This window comes from Rana temporaria, chromosome 3, assembly GCF_905171775.1.
Source record: "Rana temporaria chromosome 3, aRanTem1.1, whole genome shotgun sequence".
NCBI lineage: Eukaryota > Metazoa > Chordata > Amphibia > Anura > Ranidae > Rana > Rana temporaria.
In genome coordinates, this window is record NC_053491.1 from 365901727 (window position 1) to 365926107 (window position 24381).

Genomic DNA, 24381 nt, shown 5'->3' on the forward strand with positions numbered 1-24381 from the left:
ATATATATATATATATATATATATATATATATATTAGGGCTGTGGAAATTAACTATTAATTCATCGATTAATCTTTAATTTTTTGATCGATCAATATGTTTTTGATCTATCAAAATTATTTTGATTGGTAATCACCTCTCCGCCGGCTTCCGGGCCTTCAGGGAGTTCCGCCGGAGATCCGGTGACGTCATGGACACCGGCGGGGCTTGCCATGTCCATCTGAAGGGCTCCTTTGCTGTGCCTTCATATCTGCATGCCGGCGGGACCTTACTATCTGTCACACGCAAGGGCTGTTACACTTCCCTCTATCATTTACCTCTATCAACCTGGGATTCTACAGCCATCCACTGGGAGTTGTGATCGTTCTCTTCACGGGACATCTACATACCGACAGACTGATGTTAACCCCTCCTCATCTGGATTCAGCAGTGGTACACATTTTTATACCAGTATCATACTTAGCTACACGTTTTCCTGACTGCTTATGCTACCGTTTGGTATTACTCGCACCATTTTTACAGTTTATGTAGCTACAACGATTTTATCTCCAGTGTAATATTTATTTTGTTACCAATTGAAGACTATAAAAGTTGTAATGCTATTCCCATCGAGCACTGCCTTTGTGTGTTTTTTGTATCCTGCTATCCATTTTTCCAGTGGTTGGAAGCTGCACTGGGAATCAGCCTGCAAGGAGATCAGCTAAAAGTAGTTGGATCTGTATGTGCATTATAATTAATCGAAATTAGTCGATTAAAAAAAAAAATTGATTAATCGAACACAACAATTTTGATCAGTAACAGCTCTAATATATATATACCCTATATAAGGAAGAGCCATAAGAAGGACCTTCATGGCAGGATCATCAGGGATTAATTTAATAAAAGCTGCAGATTTAAAAAAATTAACAATGACTTCTGATATAATAATAACATGTTAAAGCTTATAGAAGATTTTTAGGGATTGGATTAACGTCTATTTTCAATCTCCCGCATTCACCAAACACTGAATTATTTGGTAAGGGCAGGCTTTATACAATTCTTGGTGTCATGACTTCCTCAGGTAACAATTGGCTTGCAAAATAATTGGGGTGTATTGTAATAGAGAATGAGTGGAACCCTTCTTGGCTATGCTGTCACCAGTAATAATCCAGACGTTATAGAAGTTGTCACTTGGGGCTTTCCTCATAGTAGCGCTGTTTCATGGCTCGGTACTTTCTCAGATAATATAGAGCTTCGATCTCTTTAACAACAAATTCACCTCTAACAATGAGTTCTTTAATCTTCTCGGGGTCGGTGACATCTTTATTTTTAATAAAGGCCCTTTTCAGGCGCTCCTTGAAGTAGATTTCCCCTTTTGGATACTCCCGTCCGAGGTACAAAAGCTGCAGAGTAATAAAGAATATGATGAAGAGACAACAGCCAACTCCATTATAGAGGGAGAAAAGCAGCTATACTTACATTCTTATAGAGCTTCACTACCTCTCCCCTCAGAGGATTGGCCATATCCTCAACCAAGAATGACCGCAGCACTCAATGCATGGCCCAGAGGGCACCTTTACTGAAATTAAAAACAGAGAGACATATCTGTATGAATACTGTTACAGATGCGCACACAGTAGGCAGACAAAGAAAATCACTGCTCACAAGCTTATATAGCATACCCGTGTCCAGGGAAAACAGGTGCAGGCTGGATGGAGCTCATCCACATTCCCCATAACAGAGATTCTCCTGCTGATGATGTCATTATTTTCATAAAACATTATTGTTTCAGATGTGCACACTGGAAGCACTGCATGGACACGTAGAGATTGACTTAGATCAAGAAAACTCATGTTTCTCTTTTCTTGGGTGAAACGTTTCAGTGGGTGAGTTCCTATGCAGGGCTTGCAGTGTGCACATCCAGATCAATAAAGTTTTATGAAAATGCTTACATCAGTGTGTGGCCTGTCATTGTGATTCAGCATTGCTACACCCAGTTTAGTTTCGTTTACTTAATTCTCACCAGGCAAGACAGCAGATATTTATTCCTTACCTAAATGTTACTATAAATCCCATAATAGCAGATTTCCGACCTTCACAACAGTACATAAGACAGTAGTGACATGGAGGTTGGCAGGAGATATCACTTCCTGTCCTTGTTGACATGCTATCATCAGGGCAGGAAGCTAAGGTACAAAAATCTGTTGTATTTGGGCTTTATTCTTGGAATGATTGACAAGTGCTCCAATCCATATGGGTGTGCACAAGTGAGCTGATGAGGGGTAGCCTCTGAATTGAGGTCATATGAACAACCCCCCCCCCCCCCCACCCCCAGTAAGGACAATATGGTGGTGTTGTGAGTGCAGTGTGATGCCTAGTACACACGTGCAGGATTTCCGACTAGAAAGGTTCAGTCGGAAATCCAGAGGGGAAAGCTGAGAACCTGCTCGGTAACTTCCCCCTACACACGGCCGGTTTTCCTGTCTGAAAAACTCAGATGAGAGCTTTGGTCGGGAATCCGGACCGTGTGTATGCTCCATCGCAGTTTTTTCCATAGGAAAACTGACAAAATGTGCCAGAAAAAAGTCCGCCGGGAAAAAAAAGAGCTGGTTCTCTTTCTTTGTCTGGCAGTTTTCCCGTCGGAAAAACTGCGAGGGAGCATACACACGGGCGGGTGTCCCGGCCAAAAACTCTCCTCGCAGTTTTACCGTCGGGAAAACGTGCCGTGTGTATGAGGCTTAAGACGGAGGAAGTACCAGAGGATGGAGAAGAGTAGGGATGAGCTCCAGAGGTGGTCGTCACATGCAGAGCCCGCCAGGAAGTCTGCATGGCGCTGCACTAATCACAGGCAGGGAGACATGTTCCCGATGCTCGGCTGCAGACATTGGAAAATGTCTCCCTGCCTGTGATTAGCGCAGCGCCATGCAGACTTCCTGGCAGGCTCTGCATGTGGACTGTGCGAACACGCCGGAGCTCATCCCTAGAGAAGAGGCTCACTCTATAGTCTGGGCCTGGGGTGACACATTACACCTAAACTGTGTAGTAACAAAGAGGTGGGGAGGCATACATTATAGAGGGCTGTGTGCAATGTTCCGGAATATCAGGGTAGGTATTGATTATATACAATAGGGAGGTTGATCTATTCTATATATTAGAGCAGATTCTGTAGGGTGATCTATGTAGTTTCTACAGGAGGAAGGTAACCTATGTTATATATAGGTATAAGAGGATGGCCTATATATTCTACAGGTGCAGGAGGGGACTTATGTATTCTATAGAGTAGGATGACAGTCTATACATTTTATAGGTATAGGAGCGTGACCCATGTAATCTCCAGGTACAGGTGGTTTTCCTATTTATTATATAGAATTAGAAGGATAGTCTATATATTTTATAGGTACAGGAGGGTGACCTATGTATTCTATAGGTACAATAGAGAGGTTGATCTATACATTATAGCAGAAACAGGAGGGTGATCTATATAAATCCTACCAGAGGGAGGTAACCTATGTTATATATAGATATAGGAGGATGGCCTATATATTTTATAGGCACAATAGGAAGGTCGATCTATACATTATAGCAGAAATTCTATAGGCACAGGAGATTTTCCTATGTATTCTATAGGAGTAGAAGGACAGTCTATATATTGTATAGGTACATAAGGATGGCCTATATATTATATAGGTACAATAGGGAGGTCGATCTATACATTATAGCAGAAATTCTTTAGGCACAGGAGATTTTCCTATGTATTCTATAGGAGTAGAAGGACAGTCTATATATTGTATAGGTACATAAGGATGGCCTTTATATTATATAGGTACAATAGGGAGGTCGATCTATATATTATAGCAGAAATTCAATAGGCACAGGAGGTGGACCTATGTATTCTATATTAGCAGGAGGACAGTCTATACATTTTATAGGTACAGAATGGTGGCCAATATAATCTCCAGGTACAGTAGATTTTCCTATTTATCCTATAGGAGTAGAAGGTCAGTCTATATATTTTATAGGTACAGGAGGATGACCTATGTATTCTATAGGTACAGGAGGGGGGCCAATGTAATCTATAACTACAGAAGGGTCACCCGTGTATTCTATAGGCAAAGCAGTTTAACCTATACAATCTCCGGTTCATAAGGGTGACCTTTGTATTATATAAGTACAGGAGGGAACCTTGTGTAAATTATTGGTCCAAAAGGGCGATTTATGTATTCTATAGCTACATTAAGGTGCCCTATGTATTCTATAGGTACATTAAGGCAACGTATGTAATCGATAGCCACAGGAGGGTAATCTATGTATTCTATATCCATGAGAGTAGCCTATGTATCCTGTAGGGGGCAGGATGGTGGCCTATGTATTCTATAGGTACAGGAGATCGGGTGTCATTGTTTCTATAGGTACCTATGTATTCTTTAGGTACAGGAGGGTTAGTATAAGTATATAAAACAACTAGGCTGCCCGCTGTATCATAGCAGAGGCAGAAGGGAGGTCTATGTATTGTACAGGGTTAGGTCGGCTACAGACTATGTGAACCCGGATGGAAGGTGTATACAGGGATATCACTCACCACCCTCTCCCCCGTGACCTCCACTTAACACTTCCGGCAACAAAACGGCGCTGTGTTATGACATCATCAACCTGCCCCTTCTGTCTCCATGGCAGCCAGAGACGCCGAGCCGGAGAGAGAAGCAGAATGGTAAGAGATCCCCGGATCGGGGTGTGAGATGGGCCGTGTGTATTATTTACCGTAACGATCATTATTGACTGCTTAGATTGACTTACACTGTTAAAAATACCGATCGTTGTGGAAAATAATCGTCATGGGTGACAGTGTGTGATCTCCACCCCAAACACTGCCATCTCCACCCCCAACTACACCGACCCCCACATCACCTCCACAGCCCTTCAACCCGACCACCATACAGGACCCTGTCAACCCCAACCCCCTCCCCCCCCAATCCTCCACTTAATTTTCCATCCTTGGTGGCATGTCAGTGCTGCTTTACAGACACTTTCTACACGTTCTCCTGCAATGATCAGGCCAGGTTTCCTGATGGTGACAGCAGTAGACCATGTCGGTGTAATGTGTGTTCAAACAGCCATTTGCCAGAAGTCTGTTTGGCAGGGTGACAACGCAAGACCTCAATTTGGAGACAAGGACAACGTGTTGTCACCCTATGACAGGAAGAACCTCAACAAGGACCTTTCATGTTAGGATCATCTGGGATTCTTTTCTCTTTCAATACATTTTTATTGAAAAGTTTTAATGAATACAACGTGTGGCTGCAGTCATGACAAAATGTTTAGCATGTCAAAGAGTCCATTGATCGTACTATGGCAGAAAAACAATATAGATTACAGGAAATAAGATCCATGCACCTAAACCAGATAACCAGGAGCTAGTGGACAAGATATTAGCATATGGAGTCCACTTTGTAATAAATGAAGCAGTGCATACATCTGGGATTCTTTTAGCACCAGTTCGCACCAAATGCAGTTCCATTCAGTTCTGTGCACTTTTTTTCTGCACAAATGCATGCACAGTGTTTTCCATGTATTCCAATGGCTCTAGTTCACACCATGAAGTCAGTTTCTACACCAGAAACTGACTGCATAGTGTGAACTAGAGCCATTGGAATACATGGAAAACACTGTGCATGCATTTTTAGGCTGGATTCACACCTTCACGCATTGTTTGTGCTTTTTGCATTTTGCAGATTTGCTCTACAGAACGTGTTCCATAGGAAACCATGTTAAATGGACTGTAGTGCAAATCTGCAAAATGCAAAAAGCACTAAAAATGCATAGATGTGAATCCAGCAGAAAAAAAGCGCACAGAGCTTCATCTGCTGTGAACTGCCCCTCAATGAATGCTAAGGGGTTTTAAAGGTCAAAAATGACATTAAAAAATTAAAGCAGAACTAAACCTATCGATTGAACTGTTTCCAAATACAGTTACATTCAAGGCATGCTGTGCATGAAAACTGTCACAGTTGCTTGTGCTCCCAAGCAAACTGTCAAACCATGTAATGGATGGTGTCATACCTGATCACATGTGCAGTACCATGGCAACTGCAGATCAACAGGGACTAAGATGGCTGTAAAGGACAGGTGGGTTTAGTTCTGCTTTAAAGATGAAATGAGATTATAGTGATTGGATGTACATCTACCTGGTATAAAGCGGCTCCCTATACCGTGGTGTATATTCTATCTTATAGCAAAGTTGAGTGATATTTGATAATGACCTCAGTACGATGTCCGCCAGGATTTCATCAGTTTCCTCTTTTTATCATTGTAGAGACCCAGGAAAGGGAAGAAGAAGGTAGGAGAGGATTCTTTATGTAGGATAATAATATATATATATATTTTAGAGCAGATATTATCTATAGATCTTACACACAGCAGTCTCAGACAAAAAGGACCGAAATGTGGTAACCAGGAAAATCTACATTAAGACCACTTAAGCCCCGGACCAAAATGCTGCCTAAAGACCCAAGGTGTTTTTACAGTTCGGGACTGCGTCGCTTTAACAGACAATTGCGCGGTCATGCGACGTGGCCCCCAAACAAAATTGGCGTCCTTTTTTTTCCCCACAAATAGAGCTTTCTTTTGGTGGTATTTGATCACCTCTGCGGTTTTTATTTTTTGCGCTATAAACAAAAATAAAGCGACAATTTAAAAAAAAAATTCAATATTTTTTACTTTTTTCTATAATAAATATCCACAAAAACATATATAAAAACATTTTTTTCCCTTAGTTTAGGCCGATATGTATTCTTCTACCTATTTTTAGTAAAAAAAATCGCAATAAGCGTTTATCGATTGGTTTGCGCTAAATTTATAGCGTTTACAAAATAGGGGATAGTTGTATTGCATTTGTATTAATTTTTTTTTTTTTACTACTAATGGCGGCGATCAGCGATTTTTTTCGTGACTGCGACATTATGGCGGACAGTTTTGACACATTTTTGGGACCATTGTCATTTTCACAGCAAAAAATGCATTTAAATTGCATTCTTTATTGTGAAAATGACAGTTGCCGTTTGGGAGTTAACCACAGGGGCACTGTAGGAGTTAGGGTGCACCTAGTGTGTGTTTACAACTGTAGGGGGGTGTGGCTGTAGGACTGACATCATCGATCGAGTCTCCCTAATAAAAGGGATCACTGGATCGATGCGCCGCCACAGTGAAGCACGGGGAAGCCGTGTTTACATACGGCTCTCCCCGTTCTTCAGCTCCGGGGAGCGATCGCGAAGGAGCGGCTATAAACGAATAGCCGCGCCGTCGTCCCCGATCGCTTCCCGAGCAAACCCGACCGCCGCATGTAGCGGGGGGGGCTCCCGATCGGACCCCCCACCCGCTAGAAGGCAAGGACGTACATGAACGCCCATGTGCCTGTACGTGCCATACTGTGGACGTACATTTACATGCGGCGGTCGTGAAGTGGTTAAGTGCTAGTTCACACCAGACGCAGTTCCGTACAGTTTCGTGTGCATTTTTTCTGCACTAAAAATGCATGCACAGTGTTTTACATGCATTACAATGGCTCTAGTCGGGTCTAGTTCACACCATGCAGTCAGTTTCTGGTGCTAGTTCACACCAGATGCAGTTCCATGCAGTTCTGTTTTTTCTGCACCAATACAGTCAGTTCCGGTCAGTTTCTGCCCCGGAAACTGACTGCACTGGTGTGAACTAGAGCCATTGGAATACATAGAAAATACTGTGCATGCATTTTTAGTGCAGAAAAAAAGCGCACAGAACTGCATCTGCTGTGAACTGTCCCTCAATGAATGCTGTGGATTAGGAAAAGTTGAAAATGACATTAACACGTTAAAGCAGAACTAAACCAATCGACTGAACTGCTTCCTAATACAGTTACATTCAAGGCATACTGTGCATGACAACTGTCACAGTTGCTTGTGCTCTCAAGCGAACTGTCAAAACATGTCATGGATGGTGTCATACCTGATCACATGTGCAGCACAATAGAACTGCAGATCAACAGGGACTAAGAAGGCTGTAAAGGACAGGCAGGTTTAGTTCTGCTTGAGGCCGGATTCACACTAGTGTGGTGCTAATTTCAACTCTCTTATCTCTGCAGAGAGATAAGAGAACTGTTCAGCAGATCATCTCAATTTTAGCTGCGAATTTGGAGACCTGGGAGAGGGGAGGGGGAGGGGGGAAGTGTATTGAGGTGAATGAGAGAAATCCTGAAGAGAAATGAACACATCTGCGAATTAGATGCGTGCCCATAGAAGATAATGGGCCTGAGCCGCACCGCAATGCCTGGAAAACGCACACGTTTTTTTCGGCAATGCGCAGTGCGAATGCATCGCACATATGTGAACCAGCCTCATTGAAATTAATGTATTTAGAAATGTTCTCCGAATTGGATGCGGTTTAAGCCGCACTTATAGTGATTGGACATCTACCTGGTATAAAGCGGCTCCCTATACCGTGGTGTATATTCTATCTTATAGCAAAGTTGAGTGATATTTGATAATGACCTCAGTACGATGTCCGCCAGGATTTCATCAGTTTCCTCTTTTTATCATTGTAGAGAGCCAGGAAAGGCAAGAAGAAGGTAGGAGAGGATTCTTTATGTAGGATAATAATATATATATATTTTAGAGCAGATATTATCTATAGATCTTACACACAGCAATCCCAGACAAAAAGGACCGAAATGTGGTAACCAGGAAAATCTGCATTAAGTGCTAGTTCACACCAGACGCAGTTCCGTACAGTTTCGTGTGCTTTTTTTCTGCACTAAAAATGCATGCACAGTGTTTTCCATGCATTCCAATGGCTCTAGTCGGATCTAGTTCACACCATGCAGTCAGTTTCTGGTGCTAGTTCACACCAGATGCAGTTCCATGCAGTTCTGTTTTTTCTGCACCAATACAGTCAGTTCCGGTCAGTTTCTGCCCCGGAAACTGACTGCACTGGTGTGAACTAGAGCCATTGGAATACATAGAAAATACTGTGCATGCATTTTTAGTGCAGAAAAAAAGCGCACAGAACTGCATCTGATGTGAACTGTCCCTCAGGCCAGGTTCACACTAGTGCGTTGCGTTTTGGAGCTCTGTTGTCTTTGCAAATTTCTCTATAAGGTCTTCTGCAGATCAACTGCATTTTAGTTGCAGATCAGGTGCGAATTTGGAGACCTGGGAGAGGGGATGGGGAGGGGGGAAGTGTATTGAACTGAATGAGACAAATACTGAAGAGAAATGAACACATCTGCGAATTCAGCTGCGTACCATAGAAGATAATGGGACTGAATTCGCACCTGAACCGCACCGCAAGACATAAAAACCGCACGCGGTTTGGAGGCAATACGCGGTGCGGATGCATCGCACATATGTGAACCAGCCTCATTGAAAACAATGTATTTTGAAATGTCCTGTGAATTAGATGCAGTTTAAGCCGCACTCAATTCGCATAGGTGTGAACCTGGCCTCAATGAATGCTGTGGATTATGAAAAGTTGAAAATGACATTAACACGTTAAAGCAGAACTAAACCAATCGACTGAACTGCTTCCTAATACAGTTACATTCAAGGCATGCTGTGCATGACAACTGTCACAGTTGCTTGTGCTCTCAAGCGCACTGTCAAAACATGTAATGGATGGTGTCATACCTGATCACATGTGCAGCACAATGGAACTGCAGATCAACAGGGACTAAGAAGGCTGTAAGGCCAGAATCACACTAGTGCGTTGCGTTTTGGAGCTCTGTTGTCTTTGCGAATTTCTCTATAAGGTGTTCTGCAGATCAACTGCATTTTAGTTGCAGATCAGGTGCGAATTTGGAGACCTGGGAGAGGGGAGGGGGAGGGGGGAAGTGTATTGAACTGAATGAGACAAATACTGAAGAGAAATGAACACATCTGCGAATTCAGCTGCGTACCCATAGAAGATAATGGGACTGAATTCGCACCTGAACCGCACCGCAAGACATAAAAACCGCACGCGGTTTGGAGGCAATACGCGGTGCGGATGCATCGCACATATGTGAACCAGCCTCATTGAAAACAATGTATTTTGAAATGTCCTGCGAATTAGATGCGGTTTAAGCCGCACTCAATTCGCATAGGTGTGAACCTGGCCTCAAGGACAGGCAGGTTTAGTTCTGCTTGAGGCCGGATTCACACTAGTGCGGTGCGAATTTCAGCTCTCTTATCTCTGCAGAGAGATAAGAGAACTGTTCAGCAGATCATCTCAATTTTAGCTGCGAATTTGAAGACCTGGAAGAGGGGATGGGGAGCAGGGAAGTGTATTGAGGTGAATGAGAGAAATCCTGAAGAGAAATGAACACATCTGCGAATTAGATGCGTGCCCATAGAAGATAATGGGCCTGAGCCGCACCGCAATGCCTGGAAAATGCACACGTTTTTTCCGGCAATGCGCAGTGCGAATGCATCGCACATATGTGAACCAGCCTCATTGAAATTAATGTATTTAGAAATGTTCTCCGAATTGGATGTACATCTACCTGGTAAAAAGCGGCTCCCTATACCGTGGTGTATATTCTATCTTATAGCAAAGATAAGTGATATTTGTTTCCTCTTTTTATCATTGTAGAGAGCCAGGAAAGGCAAGAAGAAGGTAGGAGAGGATTCGTTATGTAGGATAATAATATATATATATTTTAGAGCAGATATTATCTATAGATCTTACACACAGCAGTCTCAGACAAGAGTGACCGAAATGTGGTAACCAGGAAAATCTGCATTAAAAGAGTCCAGTGGAGTCACCCCATAGAGATCCGCCTCCTGCCCGAGCAAAGACACCGCAGGGTCAGGCACATGTGACATTAGGGGTCCATTTACACTTCCTGTTCTGTGTTCTATGTAATGCTATGCCATTCATTTGGAATAACACCCCAGCGCACCAAGGCCACGCACATGTGTCACAGCACGCCAAACCACATTGCAAAGCACCATAGTGCGTTGATGCAAACATTTTTTTGGGGGGATATTTTCACTTGTCTGCCTAAATGTAAAGGTTATTATGGTATACACAAACTAATTGGGCCTCAAAGCTTATGTCAATACCAAAACCTTTTTGGGCAGTTTTTAGAACCCCTGTCTGTTTTTTCTGCTATCTGGAATTCCATTGGAGAGATTTTCCTTCAAGTCCCGTCCTACAGGCAAACGGAACTCTACAGCAGAGACAAAATCTGACAGGGGTTCTAAACATCTCATAAAAAGTGTTTTTCATTGTGTTGCTGTTGGAGAGTTCCCATCAATTCCTGTCTAGTAAAACGCCAGCAGGACAGGAAGTGAGGGAAGATCTCTATAATGGAGCTCCAGATATCAGTAAAAATAAATAAATTATATTGCTTGTCTATATATTTCTGATGTGCCACATCCCTATGAAAAAAGAGACTATGGGGTTGATTTACTAAAGGCAAGTGCAGTTGCTCCAGAGCTTAGTAAATTAGGTTAAGCTTCACGTTGTAAAGCATACCCAATCACATGCAAGGAAAATGAAAGAAAGAAAAAAAACAGCATTTTTGCTTGCACATGATTGGAAGATGGAAGTCAGCAGACCTTCTGGTCATTTACTAAGCTCTGGAGCAGCAGCAAAAGGGAAAATTTATTATCAATACTTACCGTAATTTTCCTTTCCTGATGGACTCCATGGCAGCCTACGTGTGGGTTAATCCCGCCTCCTCTCCAATGCTATAGGACCCCATACCCATAAAAGTCAGCTCACCTATCAGTACTGTGTTCCGTAACTAGCCGACTCTTGGACCCCTTATTAACCTTTAGGGTGGGAACTCCGTCTGCCATGGAGTCCATCAGGAAAGGAAAATTACGGTAAGTATTGATAATAAATTTTCCCTTTTCCTGACTGACTCCATGGCAGCCTACGTGTGGGAAATAACTAGCCAAACCACACGGGTGGGTATGATGAACAGAAAAAAAAAAAAGAGTCGGCTAGTTACGGAACACAGTACTGATAGGTGAGCTGACTTTTATGGGTATGGGGTCCTATAGCATTGGAGAGGAGGCGGGATTAACCCACACGTAGGCTGCCATGGAGTCAGTCAGGAAAGTGCTCAGTCTATTTGTCTTTAGTAAATCAACCCCAATGGATGGAATTTTTTTAAGGCACCATTCATAAAACAATGGCTGTTAATTTATATTCATAAAAGTATTCACAATTTTATTTGTACAAAAAATTCTTAGAAGACAGACTAAATGGTCACGATGATTGTTTAACCACTTGCCTACTGGGCCAATTCTGATACTTCTCTCATTCATTAATATATATACAATTTCTTATGTCACACATTATTTGCACAGCGGTTTTTCAAACGCAATGTTTTTGGAAAAAATACACTTTAGTGTAAAAAACAAACAAAGACACAATATATACCCAATTCTTTTGTAAAAGATGAAAGATGATGTAAATAGATACCCAATATGTCATGCTTTAAAATTGTGCACACTCGTGAAATGGCGACAAACTACGGTACTTAAGAATCCCCATAGTCAACGCTTGAAAAATTTCTACAGGTTATCAGTTTAGAGTAACAGAGGAGATCTAGTGCTAGAATTAAACAGAAGAAGATTTTCACCGCTCCAGGTGAGCCCTATAGACAATCAGGGATGGTCGGATTACCAAGGTGCTGACAATGCACGTAGCAGTAGCAATAGGAGGAAGGAGATGGACAGCCGCACTCCGAAATAACTTTTAAAAAAAGTTGTCTTTTATTTTCAAGCAAGAACATGCATAATCACCACAACCATAAACCAGGACAGCCGACTAGTTTCGCACTCTTGCTAGTGGTTAATCATGTTCCTGCTTGAAAATAAAAGACAACTTTTTTGAAAAGTTATTTCGGAGTGCGGCTGTCCATCTCCTTCCTCCTATTGCTACTAGTGCTAGAATTAGCACTGGCATTCGTGGCGATACCACACATGTGTGGTTTGAACACTGTTTACATACTGTATGTGTGACTTAAGTTTGCATTCACCACTGCGCGGGAGGGGGGATTTGGGCACGTTAAAAATATATATATATTTTTATTTATTTTTTATATTTGTTTTGATTTTACTGTCCCTTTAAACATTTTTTATTGATCACCTTTATTCCTATCACAAGGAATGTAAACATCCCTTGTCATAGATATAAGCAGTGACAGGTCCTCTTTATAGAGAGATCTGGAATCAATAAGACTCCACATCTCTTCCCTACCATGTTAAGCCTTAGGGTCCTTTCAGACGTCCTTTCAGTTTGTCCTGTCCGCTCCGTCGGCTCAGCGGGGATCCCCGCTGAGCTCTCGGCGGATAGGGCGGTCCCCGCACACAGTGCAGGGACCGTCCTATCTCAGCTCCGCTCTGCCCTATGGGGAACCGGATGCAGAAGGACCGTCTGTCCGTCTGCATCAGTTCCGTTCCGCCCGACGGAAGAAAAATAGGGGTTTCTTCCGTCCGAAAACCGGATCCCGACGGACGCGGACGCTAGCGGAGGCTCCATCCGCTAACGGACGCGTTCCCATAGGGATTCATTACAAGTCCGTTAACGGACTTGTAATGAACGGACAGGCGGAACGGACATGTGAAAGGGGCCTTAGGCCTCGTACACACGACCAAACATGTCTGCTGAAACTGGTCCGCGGACCAGTTTCAGCAGACATGTTCGGTCGTGTGTACGGCCGACCGGACCAGATTCCCGGCCAAGCGGACAGGTTTCCAGCGGACAAATGTTTCTTAGCATGCTAAGAAACATGTCTGCTGGAAGCCTGTCCGTCGGACATGTTCTTTCGTCTGTATGACTCACCGGACATGTCCGCTCGGCCGAAAGCCCTCGCATGCGTCAAAGTGATTCGACGCATGCGTGGAAGCATTGACCTTCCAGGGTCGCGCACGTCGCCACGTCATCGTCGCGGCCACTTCACCGCTTCGTATCAGAGCCCCCCTTCATATCGGAGACCTCAATAGTTTCAGAGGTCTCCCCCATAACACCAAAGTCTCCCCTATACATCAGAGGCCCCTAGATATGAATTCCCCCATTTCATCAGAGTACCCCATCATATCAGAGTACCCCATTATGGAGTCTCTCCATCACATCAGAGTCCTCTCATCCATCTCTGTTCCAGGTCAAACTTGGTTTCATGCTCGCAGCACCCTTGGGGAACCCAAGCGGCACACTAGTTGAGAAACACTGCTCTAGATAACCCCATCCTCCAATACTCAACTGGACTAACCCACTCTATCCCTCACTTCTCTCTAAAAATTCGGACCTGATTTTCCCCTGAAACGGAGAAAGGGGGCGCCGGATCCCCTGCTGCCAGCTATGGCTGCAGCTAATGTGAACACAGCCTTAGTCCGGTTTTTAATACTTCATCAATTAAATTCTGGCTGGACTTGTGCACTGACTCCCCGTAAACATTGGACTGGATCTTGACTTTGTGGCGGAGGTGTGTATGGGGATGTGGTATGTTAGTATGGAGGCCTGAGTGGTAAGTTAGCATTAGTTTGAGTTAACCTGGACTTGTCCTTTAAGGCCTCGTACACACGACCGGACATGTCCGCTGAAACTGGTCCGCCGACCAGTTTCAGCGGACAGATCCGATCGTGTGTACAGGCTAGCGGAGAGATTTCCAGCGGACAAATGTTTCTTAGCATTTCTTAGAAACATGTCCGCTGGAAAGCTGTCCGGCGGACATGACCGCTGGTTAGTACGTCTAACCAGCGGACCGAAATCCCTTGCATGCGCCGAATTGCATGCGTGGAAGCATTGAACTCACGCGAGAGAGAACGTCGGTGTCGTCTACGTCACCGCGTTCTCTGTCCGTGCGGATTTCGGTTTGATGGTGTGTACAGCCATCAGACCGAAATCTCCGAGCGGACATGTCCGATGGTGTGTACGAGGCCTCAGGCATTAACATCGGTGTACAATGGTTAAGCTGAGGAATGCACTAAGGATAGCTGAGACTGCACACTGTACTTTGTATATATGGGTCTGCAATACCTTCCCTAGGCACAATGTCTCCATCTTCTGGCAAGAATTGATACTGTAGATTGTGGACTGGGTTTTGCTGTTCTTTTGAAAGAAATCCTGTTTTAAGAGATGCATATAAGCTGCCATTGTTGATTTATCTTATATACATTTACAGGCACATTTCTGTGTGTGTGCAAACTGAATTTGACATTGAAAGCAGAATACTACCTACAGAATATCTATCTATCTATCTATCTATCTATCTATCTATCTATCTATCTATCTATCTATCTATCTATCTATCTATCTATCTATCTATCTATCTATCTATCTATCTATCTATCGTATCTCTCTCTATTATTATTCCTGCATAATTATTATTTTGGGGTTATAACTTGCTTTTTATTCATTCAGTCATCAAAAGTGACTTCAGCCACCTCCCAGAAGAAAGGGACATCATCGGCCACCTCCCAGAAGAAAGGAAAGCCGAGCAAGACAGAGAAACTAAGGCTACAAAAAGAGGAGGAAGAGCGGAAACAGAGGGAGGAAGGTTGTTATATTACAATCCAATGTTCTTTGTACAGTGTCCTCATTTCAGGGACTTCTTTGAAAGCCAAGACCTAATTTTCTTTGTACAGGGTGGGCCATTTATATGGATCCACCCAGGTGGGCCATTTATATGGATACACCTTAATAAAATGGGAATGGTTGGTGATATTAACTTCCTGTTTGTGGCACATTAGTATATGTAAGGGGGGAAACTTTTCAAGATGGGTGGTGACCATGGCGGCCATTTTGAAGTTGGCCATTTTGAATCCAACTTTTGTTTTTGGTGTATCCATATAAATGGCCCACCCTGTAGAGTTCACCCCATTCATTTTCATAACAAAGCTTTTACAGTCGCCGATAAAGCCATTAGGAAAAATTAGGCGTCTTGTCTATATGAAGAATAAAATGGATGAAAATGCAGCTCTCATAAATACAATCATTCCTCCCCCCCAGAGGAAGCTTATTTACTGGCAGAGCAGATTGAGGCCGCTCGCCTGGAGAAAGAACGCCTGGAGAGGGAAGCGATCGAGCGCCTAGAGGCAAAGGTAATTCAAGCTAGGTGGCCCTGTGAATCCAAACCCAAGATGTAGAGGTACATGTGGTTGTAGACACAAGGGTTTGTGTATGATGTGAATCCACCGTGAGCAATGTACAAAGTTTAGTAAGTCATAGCAACCAATCGGAATTTATCTTTTGATGAGCTAAACTCAACAAACACTACATACGGTTGCTGATTTACACACCATCAGTTTTTCTTGCAGTTTATTTAATGAATACATCTGTCTGTGTGCCATGTCAAACCCAAATAAATTACTGCCAATCTCTTCCAATAGCAACTGGAGCACCGTGAGGAGGAATTGGGAGAATATCGTCTGCTGATCGATGAGAAGCTGGAGGATGCAGCTCGCTGGAAGAAGGACCTGCGCACACGAGCTAAGGTTTTTATCATAGCAAGAACATGTAAAGCCGGCTGTACTCAGTAACATTTGGATTGGCTGGTTCACTATTGCCAAGCTTTTGTGTGCCACCCAGTTAGATTTTTACAGGGAGTATTATTAAAGACTAACCGCAACCAATTTTTTTTTAATAAGTTTGGATTAAGTGGTAAATCAAAACTTCGATCAGATTTTTATTTCTGTCTCCACTGTGGGGGTTTCCTCCGACTTCCTGTTTCTGTGACACCCATAGAGGAAATAGATGTGAATTGGACACGGACAGCAATAAGAACACTGTTCATTTTTTAGCAGTGTCCCCAAAATGTTTTTTGTTATTGTGTCCTCAGAGAATTCTGGGCCATATCCTCAAAAGAGATACAACGGCGTATCTACTGATACGCCGTCGTATCCCTGTTTCTATCTTTGGAACTGATCCACAGAATCAGTTTCCAAGAGATAGACAGAAGATCCGACATGTGTAATTGAATTACACTGTCGGATCTTAAGGATGCAATTCTAGGCCGGGCGCTAGGTGGCGAGGCCATTGCGGCCGGCGTAGAATATGCAAATGAACACTTACGGCGATCCACGAACGCTCCGACGGGCCTGTCGCTCTAAATCTACGTCGTTTACGTCGAGTTACGCCGTGTAAAAATAGGGCTGAGTCCTATTTGACTAAGCCCTGTTAAGTATGGCCGTCGTTCCCGCGTCGAAAATTCAAACTCTACGTCGTTTGCGTAAGACCTCCGTGAATGGCGCTGGACGCCATTTACGTTACCGTCTAAGCAAATGACGTCGGAGAGACGTCAGTTAGCGCAATGCACGTCGGGTAAGTTACCCGACGGAGCATGCGCAGTACGTCCGGCGCGGGAGCGCGCCTAATTTAAATGGGGCGAGTCCCATTTGAATAGGAACTCCTTGCGCCGGCCGGATTTAAGTTACACCGCCGCAAATTTCCAGGTAAGTGCTTTGTGGATCGGGCACTAACTTGGGAATTTTGCGGCGGTGTAACTTAATTCAGAAAAGTTACGTTGCGCCGGGATTCTGTGGATCTGGCCCTCTATTACTTCCTCTCCTAACAGGAAGTGAAGAGACCATCCTTAAAATTGGCACTGATGACAAGGTAAACCTAACTGACTCAGCCCTCCTACACTCTATCTAAGGCTCCATTCACACCTGAGCGTAACGATTTACTGGCGTTTTTTGGGTGTTTTTTTTAAAGCTTTTTTTTGCAGCTTTTTATTTTAAAGAGTTCTAGAAGTGTATTACAAGCATTTTACAACTTCAGGCATTTATGTTTACCCAATATAAAGCACTAGGGGGAGGACAGGGAGAGGAAATTATAGGTTGAGAGCTACTATTTGAGCATTTTACGAGTGATTTACAAGCGTTTTTCTGCTCAAGTCAGGCGTTTCTTTTGAAGTCTATGGGGCCAAAAACAGTTGTAATCTGCCAAAAAGAAGCTCATGTACTTTTTTGAGCTTCATGTGTTTTGCTTCAGTCAACAAAATCTTCCTATGTAAACTGGGGCCTTTAAAATGAATGGGATCTTGCTTGGGTGTTTGGAGCTTCAGAGCTTAGCGTTTTACAGGCTGAAAAACGCTCAGGTGTGAACAGGGCCTAAAAAAAAATACAAACATTGCTGTGAATTGGGCTTTATCCCTTTTGCTGCAGCTACAGAAACTAGTATAGCGGGATCAGCCCTGGTCTGTAAACAGATTTTTATTGCTTCCGGGTATGTAGGAGAGGTTATTCAGGTGGCCCCCCCTCCCGAACCTTGCTTGCTCCCCACCTGGGTTTATCTGTCCTTCCTGGTTGCCTAATGCCTTGGACACACAAGTGGAATTTCCAACGGAAAAGGTCAGACGGAAGATTTTCATCGGATATTCCGTCCGTGTGTATGCCGCATTGGACTTTTTCAGTCGCAAAATTAGACGGAACTAGATGAAGAACATGTTCACAATATTTCCGATGAAAAATAATTCTATCGGAATTTCCATTCGTCTGGATGCAATTCCGACGGACTAAAAATCACGCATTGCTCAGAATCAAGTCGACGCATGCTCAGAATCGAGTCGACGCATGCTCGGAAGCATTGAACTTCATTTATCTCAGCTCGTCGTAGTGTTGTACGTCACCGTGTTCTTGACGGTCGGAATTTGGTGTGACCGTGTTCATGCAAGACAGCTTAAGCGGAATTCCGTCGGGACTCCGTAAAAAAAAACGTCTGAGTTTATTCCGACGGGGAAAACTGGTCTTGTGTACAAGGCATTAGACCATCATGGCTGGTGTCAGTTTGAAAATTTGCATTGAAACAGGGAACATCTGTTCACTGACCTTCCCTGCTTAGTATGAACCCGAAAACGCTCAGCTCTGAGCCCTTTTGGGTTCAGAGCTCTCAGTATCTGGTTGCTCTGTGCTCAGTCAGCCTTAGCAGGGTACAGAGGTGACATTAGTTGACTAATAGAAAATACAAACTGTATTAAAAATCTAAGGTTCTTCTCCTTGCTCACTTTATCTAAATGTTTTAGTTGAATTTAGGCACAGTACATACTAGATATGTGTAGTCATCATTCTATAAAAACAAAAGAAAGGTTGAAAGAAGAATCTTTATTGCGGAAAGACAACAGCAAATTTCTTCAGTGGACCACTTAACTTTTATTGCAATTGCTGGGACAACCCATTGTTACTATATATGTTCCCTTATACAGTGGGATCGCTACATGCTCTGTGATGGGAGTCCGGATCCTTCTGTATGCCAGGAGATCAACACCTTCATGAGCCTGTGGAGTGAAGAGACAAAAGAAGACTTCCAATCAGTGCTGAACAAGAGCAATCAGGTCCTCCGTGTGAGTGTTTGGCTGCCTCAATCTCGTTTGGTGAATCTGACCTGACTTGTATACAGAGCTTCACTAACTGATGCAGTAAAATGCCTTCATAAAAACAAAGGGCCATATTCACGAAGAATTGCGGCGGCGTAACCTATCGTAGATACGTTACACCGCCGCAAGTTTTCATCGCAAGTGCCTGATTCACCAAGCACTTGCGATGAAAACCTACGCCGGCGGCCTCCGGCACAAGGCGGGCCAATTGAAATGGGCGTGTGCCATTTAAATTAGGCGCGTTCCCGCGCCGGACCTACCGCACATGCTCCGTTTCCGAACTCCCGCCGTGCTTTGCGCGCCGTGACGTCATTTTTTCGAACGGCGACGCGCGTAGCGTAATTCCGTATTCCCGCAAACGACGTTATTTTTTAAATTTCGATGCGTTAATGACGGCCATACTTTAGACAGCAATACGCTTGCTGACTAAAGTTAGGGCACCAAAAAAAAAAACTAACTTTGCGACGGGAAACTAGACTAGCGGCGACGTAGCGAACGCGAAAAACCGTCGGGAATCGCCGTAACTCCTAATTTGCATACCCGACGCTGGTTTACAACGCAAACTCTCCCCAGCAGCGGCCGCGGTACTGCATCTTAAGATCCGACAGTGTAAAACAATTACACCTGTCGGATCTTATGGCTATCTATGCGTAACTGATTCTATGAATCAGTCGCATAGATAGAACAACAGATACGGCGGCGTATCAGGAGATACGCCGCCGTATCTGCTTTGTGAATCTGGCCCAAAGCACTTGCATGCCTTGCACTGATACAGCCTAATGTTACTAATGTAGATTGTACAATTGGATTGTAAGGTGACCTCTAATTTATACCACTTTAATCCATTAATTGCAAAATAGGAATTGCCATTTGCAATGTTTTTTGTTGTAGTCTTTTCCCCCGATATACTTCTCACAATTTTTTTTCACTTAAACACATAAATTTTATATTTCAAACTTTTATAAACTACAGTGACTTGAAAAAGTATTCATACATGTTACAACCAAAAACATAAATGTATTTTATTGGGATTTTATGTGATAGACCACATAAGTGGCACATAATTGTGAAGTGGAACATTAAAAATGTTTTTTTTTTTTTTTTTTACAAATACTGGGGTAGATTCAGGTAGCAATTACGCCTGCGTATCCATAGATACGCAGCGTAATTGCTAAGTAGCGCCGGCGTATCGACTTTCTGTATTCAGAAAGCTTGATACGCCGACTGCAGCCTAAGATATGACTGGCATAAGGCTCTTATGCCGTCGTATCGTAGGCTGCATTCTTACGCTGGCCGCTAGGTGGCGTTCCCGTAGTGGTCAGCGTAGAGTATGCAAATTGCATACTCACGCCGATTCACAACCGTACGCGTGCCCGGCGTTCGAATTTTACGTTGTTTGCGTTCGTCGGTTTCTGCATAAGGCTGCTCCTGCTATTAGCAGGCGAAAGCCAATGCTAAGTATACCCGTCGTTCCCGCGTCGCAATTTTTGAAAATTACATCGTTTGCGTAAGTGAATCGTGAATGGTGCTGAACGCCATTTACGTTCACGTTGAAGCAAATGACGTCCTTGCGACGTCATTTACCGCAATGCACGTCGGGAAAGTTTCCAGACGGAGCATGCGCACTACGTTCTGCGCGGGAACGCGCCTAATTTAAATGATCCACGCCCCCTACGGGATCATTTAAATTACGCGCGCTTACGCCAGCCACTTTTACGGAACGCCCCCGCAAATTACGGAGCTACTGCTTCGTGAAAGAAGCGTAGCGCAAGTCATTTACGGAGGCGTAGCGTAAAAACGGAACGCTGCGCCTCTGTAATAATGCGCAGCCCTACCTGAATCTACCCCACTGTAAATATCTGAAAAATGTGGCGTGCATTTGTATAGTCATTACATCGTAGAACTACCTTTTGTTGCAATTACAGCTGCAAGTCTTTTTGGGGATGTCTCTACCAGCTTTGCACATCTAGAGAATGATTCTTTTGCCCATTCTTCTGTGCAAAATAGCTCAAGCTCTGTCAGATTGGATGGAGTGTGTCTGTGAACAGCAATTTTCAAGTCTTGCCACAGATTCTCAATTGGATTTAGGTCTAGACTTTGACTGGGCCATTCTAACACATGAATATGCTTTGATCTAAACCATTCCATTGTAGCTCTGGCTGTATGTTTAGTGTCATTGTCCTGCTGGAAGGTGAACCTCCACCCCAGTCTCAAGTCATTTGCAGACTCTAACAGGTTTTCTTCTACGATTGCACTGTATTTGGCTCCATCCATCTTCCCATCAACTCTGACCAGCTTCCCTGTCCCTGCTGAAAAATATCATCCCCACAACATGATGCTGCCACCACCATGTTTCACAGTGGGGATGGTGTGTTCAGGGTGATGTGCAGTGTTAGTTATCCCTGCTTTAAACTTCTCCAAAACTTTATCCCTGACCTATCTGGTGTGTTCCTTGGTCTTCATGACTAAGGTTGCCTAACAAATCTCTGAGGGCTTTACAGAACAGATTTATTTATACTGAGAATAAATTACACACAGGTTCAGGTCTATTTACTATTTAGGTGACTTCTGAAGGCAATTGATTCCACTAGATTTTAATTAGGGGTATCATTAAAGGTATGTAAAGGGGGCTGAATATAAATGCACACCACACTTTTCAGATATTTATTTAAAAGAAAAAAAAAATTTCCTCCCACTTCACAATTATGTGCCACTTTGTGTTGATCTATCACATATACACATTTACATTTTTGGTTGTAATATGACAAAATGTGGAACATTTCAAGAGGTATGAATACTGTTTCAAGGCACTGTAAGTAGATTTTAGCAGGCAAAACAGGCAAAGTGTAGTGAAATGAAAAGCCATTACTTGGCTAGTTGTTATAAACAGAAAACATTTTGTCTTTTGAGGATTGCGGCTCTCTTAGTGATGTGAGTTGAAAATGGTTGAAATTCGGTTATAGTAAGGCCCCATACACACGAGAGAATTTATCCGCGAATACGGTCCAGCGGACCGTTTCCGCGGATAAATCCTCTCGAGGATTTCGGCGGATTTTCATGCGATGGAGTGTACACACCATCGCATTGAAATCCGCGCCGAAATCCTCTGGCGATGTCGCGCCGTCGCCGCGATTATGACGCGGCGACGTGCGCGACGCTGTCATATAAGGAATTCCACGCATGCGTCGAATCATTACGACGCATGCGGGGGATCCCTTCGGACGGATGGATCCGGTGAGTCTATACAGACCAGCGGATCCATCCGTTGGGATGGATTCCAGCAGATGGATTTGCTTGGCATGTTGGCAAATATTCGATCTGCTGGAATCCATCCCAGGGGAGAAATATCCGCGGAAACAGATCCGCTGGCGTGTACACACCATAGGATCTATCCGCTGAAACCCATCTGCTGGGATTTTTCAGCGGATGGATTCTATGGTGTGTACGGGGCCTAACACGTGACCTCAGATTGAGGTTTCAGTGAATGGGGGTTAATTTACTAAAGGTAAATCCACTCTGCACTACAAGTGCACTTGGAAGTGCAGTCGCTGTAAATCTGAAGGGGAGATCTGAAATCAGGGGAAGCTCTGCTGATTTTATCATCCAATCATGTGCAAGCTAAAACTATGTCTTTTATTTTCCTTGCATGATCCCCTCAGATCTACAGTGACTGCACTTGCAGTGCAAAGTGGACTTGCCTTTAGTAAATAAACCCCCCTGTGTCCATGCTGTATATCTCTGAACTGTGGGATTCAAACAGACGCTCATTTTGAAGGTATTAAAATAAACAGACCTCTTTGTTTCTGTGTGATTAATGGAAGTGTCTTGTCTTTTTTTTTTAGTTGATTGAAGAATTGGAGTTCTTCCTTCATGACACTCCCGCTGAGGATCTGCCAGAGGGTGATGCCGCACAGTACGCACAGACAGTCCAGCAGCTGCAGAATCTATTGCAACAAAAATTTGATGAAGCCACTGAGCATCTCCTGAAGGTGTGGAATGAAGTAGACATATTGGTAGCTGCCTTAATGTTTATGATGTTAGAGTTTCTACACAATGGGGGGAGATTTACTAAAACTAAAAACAGGAACTGCAAAATCCTGGTACAGGTCTACACAGAAACCAGTCAGCTTCCAGGTTTTATTGTCAAATCTAAATAAATAAGATGAAGTTAGAAGCTGATTGGCTACCATGCACAACTGCACCAGATTCTGTGTGCGCCAGTTTTACTAAATCTGTTTTGTAGAGGCTAAAACTTCTTGCTAGAGGGCAGAACATACCAATACAGTGTAATGTACAAAGAGGGAAATTATATCTACTCAGTGCCTGCATTTATTTAGTACCAATATTTTTTTTCCCCTTCTCTCCCTTTTTTGTTCTCCATCATCTCCCCCGCCCTCTCCTTTTTTTTTTTTTTTTTTTTTTACATTTTGACTTAAAAAAAATAATAATTTATGCCCCAGAACCGGAAGTAATGTCAGAGGTCGCTCCAGTCCTTCAAGGGCATAGAGCCGAGTGGGGGCCATCTTGCCCTCATTCGACTTCCTGCCCAGGCATCGGCTGCATCAGATCACTACCAGGCATTACCGACGGCTCCGACTGGGAAGTGGTGGGGGGCACCTCTCCTGCTACCTCTAAAAGTACACCTGCGGAACCACTTTTATGTTACACAGGATTGCCCATAGTAAAAATGATACCGTGGTTTTGGCAGCTAGCTGCTGCCATAACACCGGTATTTAACGTCAAGGTAATGATGTATTTTTACTATGGGCCGTCTCAAAGAATCCAATACTTTCCAATTATACCATTACCTGTAAAGCTTCTCTGTGTCCATGAAATGTGAAGCTTCCCGACTCCAGGTCCAGGCATACTGCAAGAACCAGCTCGCAGCCATAGTGCTGTTAACTAATCAACTGATCTTTTGTATTTAATTTCCAGAATGCAGCAGCTCTGTCTGACATCGACACAGGAAACATGCAGAATGTCATAGCAAATAAAAATGTCAAACTATGCATCTGGGCTAATCTTAACAAGAACCCAAGGTATGACAATCACACGCCATCACACTGA

General features: G+C 43.5%; 2 protein-coding genes across 3 annotated transcripts in view; one reads left to right on the plus strand and one right to left on the minus strand.

The window, feature by feature from the left end:
* Positions 1-919: 919 nt before the first annotated feature.
* On the minus strand, positions 920-4604 carry ETFRF1 (electron transfer flavoprotein regulatory factor 1). Of its 2 annotated transcripts, none has more exons than XM_040345418.1 (3): positions 4558-4604; positions 1458-1557; positions 920-1381 (listed from the first exon to the last, which is right to left on the minus strand). In XM_040345418.1, the coding sequence occupies exons 2-3, from the start codon at positions 1500-1502 to the stop codon at positions 1166-1168; spliced, it is 261 nt and encodes an 86-aa protein (XP_040201352.1). In that variant the 5' UTR covers positions 1503-1557; positions 4558-4604; the 3' UTR covers positions 920-1165. The 2 variants fall into 2 exon arrangements, with proteins under 2 accessions (XP_040201352.1, XP_040201353.1); XM_040345419.1 differs by having other exon boundaries at positions 1458-1553; positions 4561-4583.
* The window catches only part of DNAI7 (dynein axonemal intermediate chain 7), a 45531-nt gene continuing 25746 nt past the window's right edge, over positions 4597-24381 (plus strand). The window contains exons 1-7 of the mRNA XM_040345417.1: positions 4597-4686; positions 15363-15498; positions 15951-16042; positions 16331-16435; positions 19144-19281; positions 23157-23303; positions 24250-24353. Of these exons, the coding sequence (XP_040201351.1) occupies positions 4615-4686; positions 15363-15498; positions 15951-16042; positions 16331-16435; positions 19144-19281; positions 23157-23303; positions 24250-24353 (794 nt within the window). The 5' untranslated portion in view covers positions 4597-4614. The remainder of the gene's footprint in view (positions 4687-15362; positions 15499-15950; positions 16043-16330; positions 16436-19143; positions 19282-23156; positions 23304-24249; positions 24354-24381) is intronic.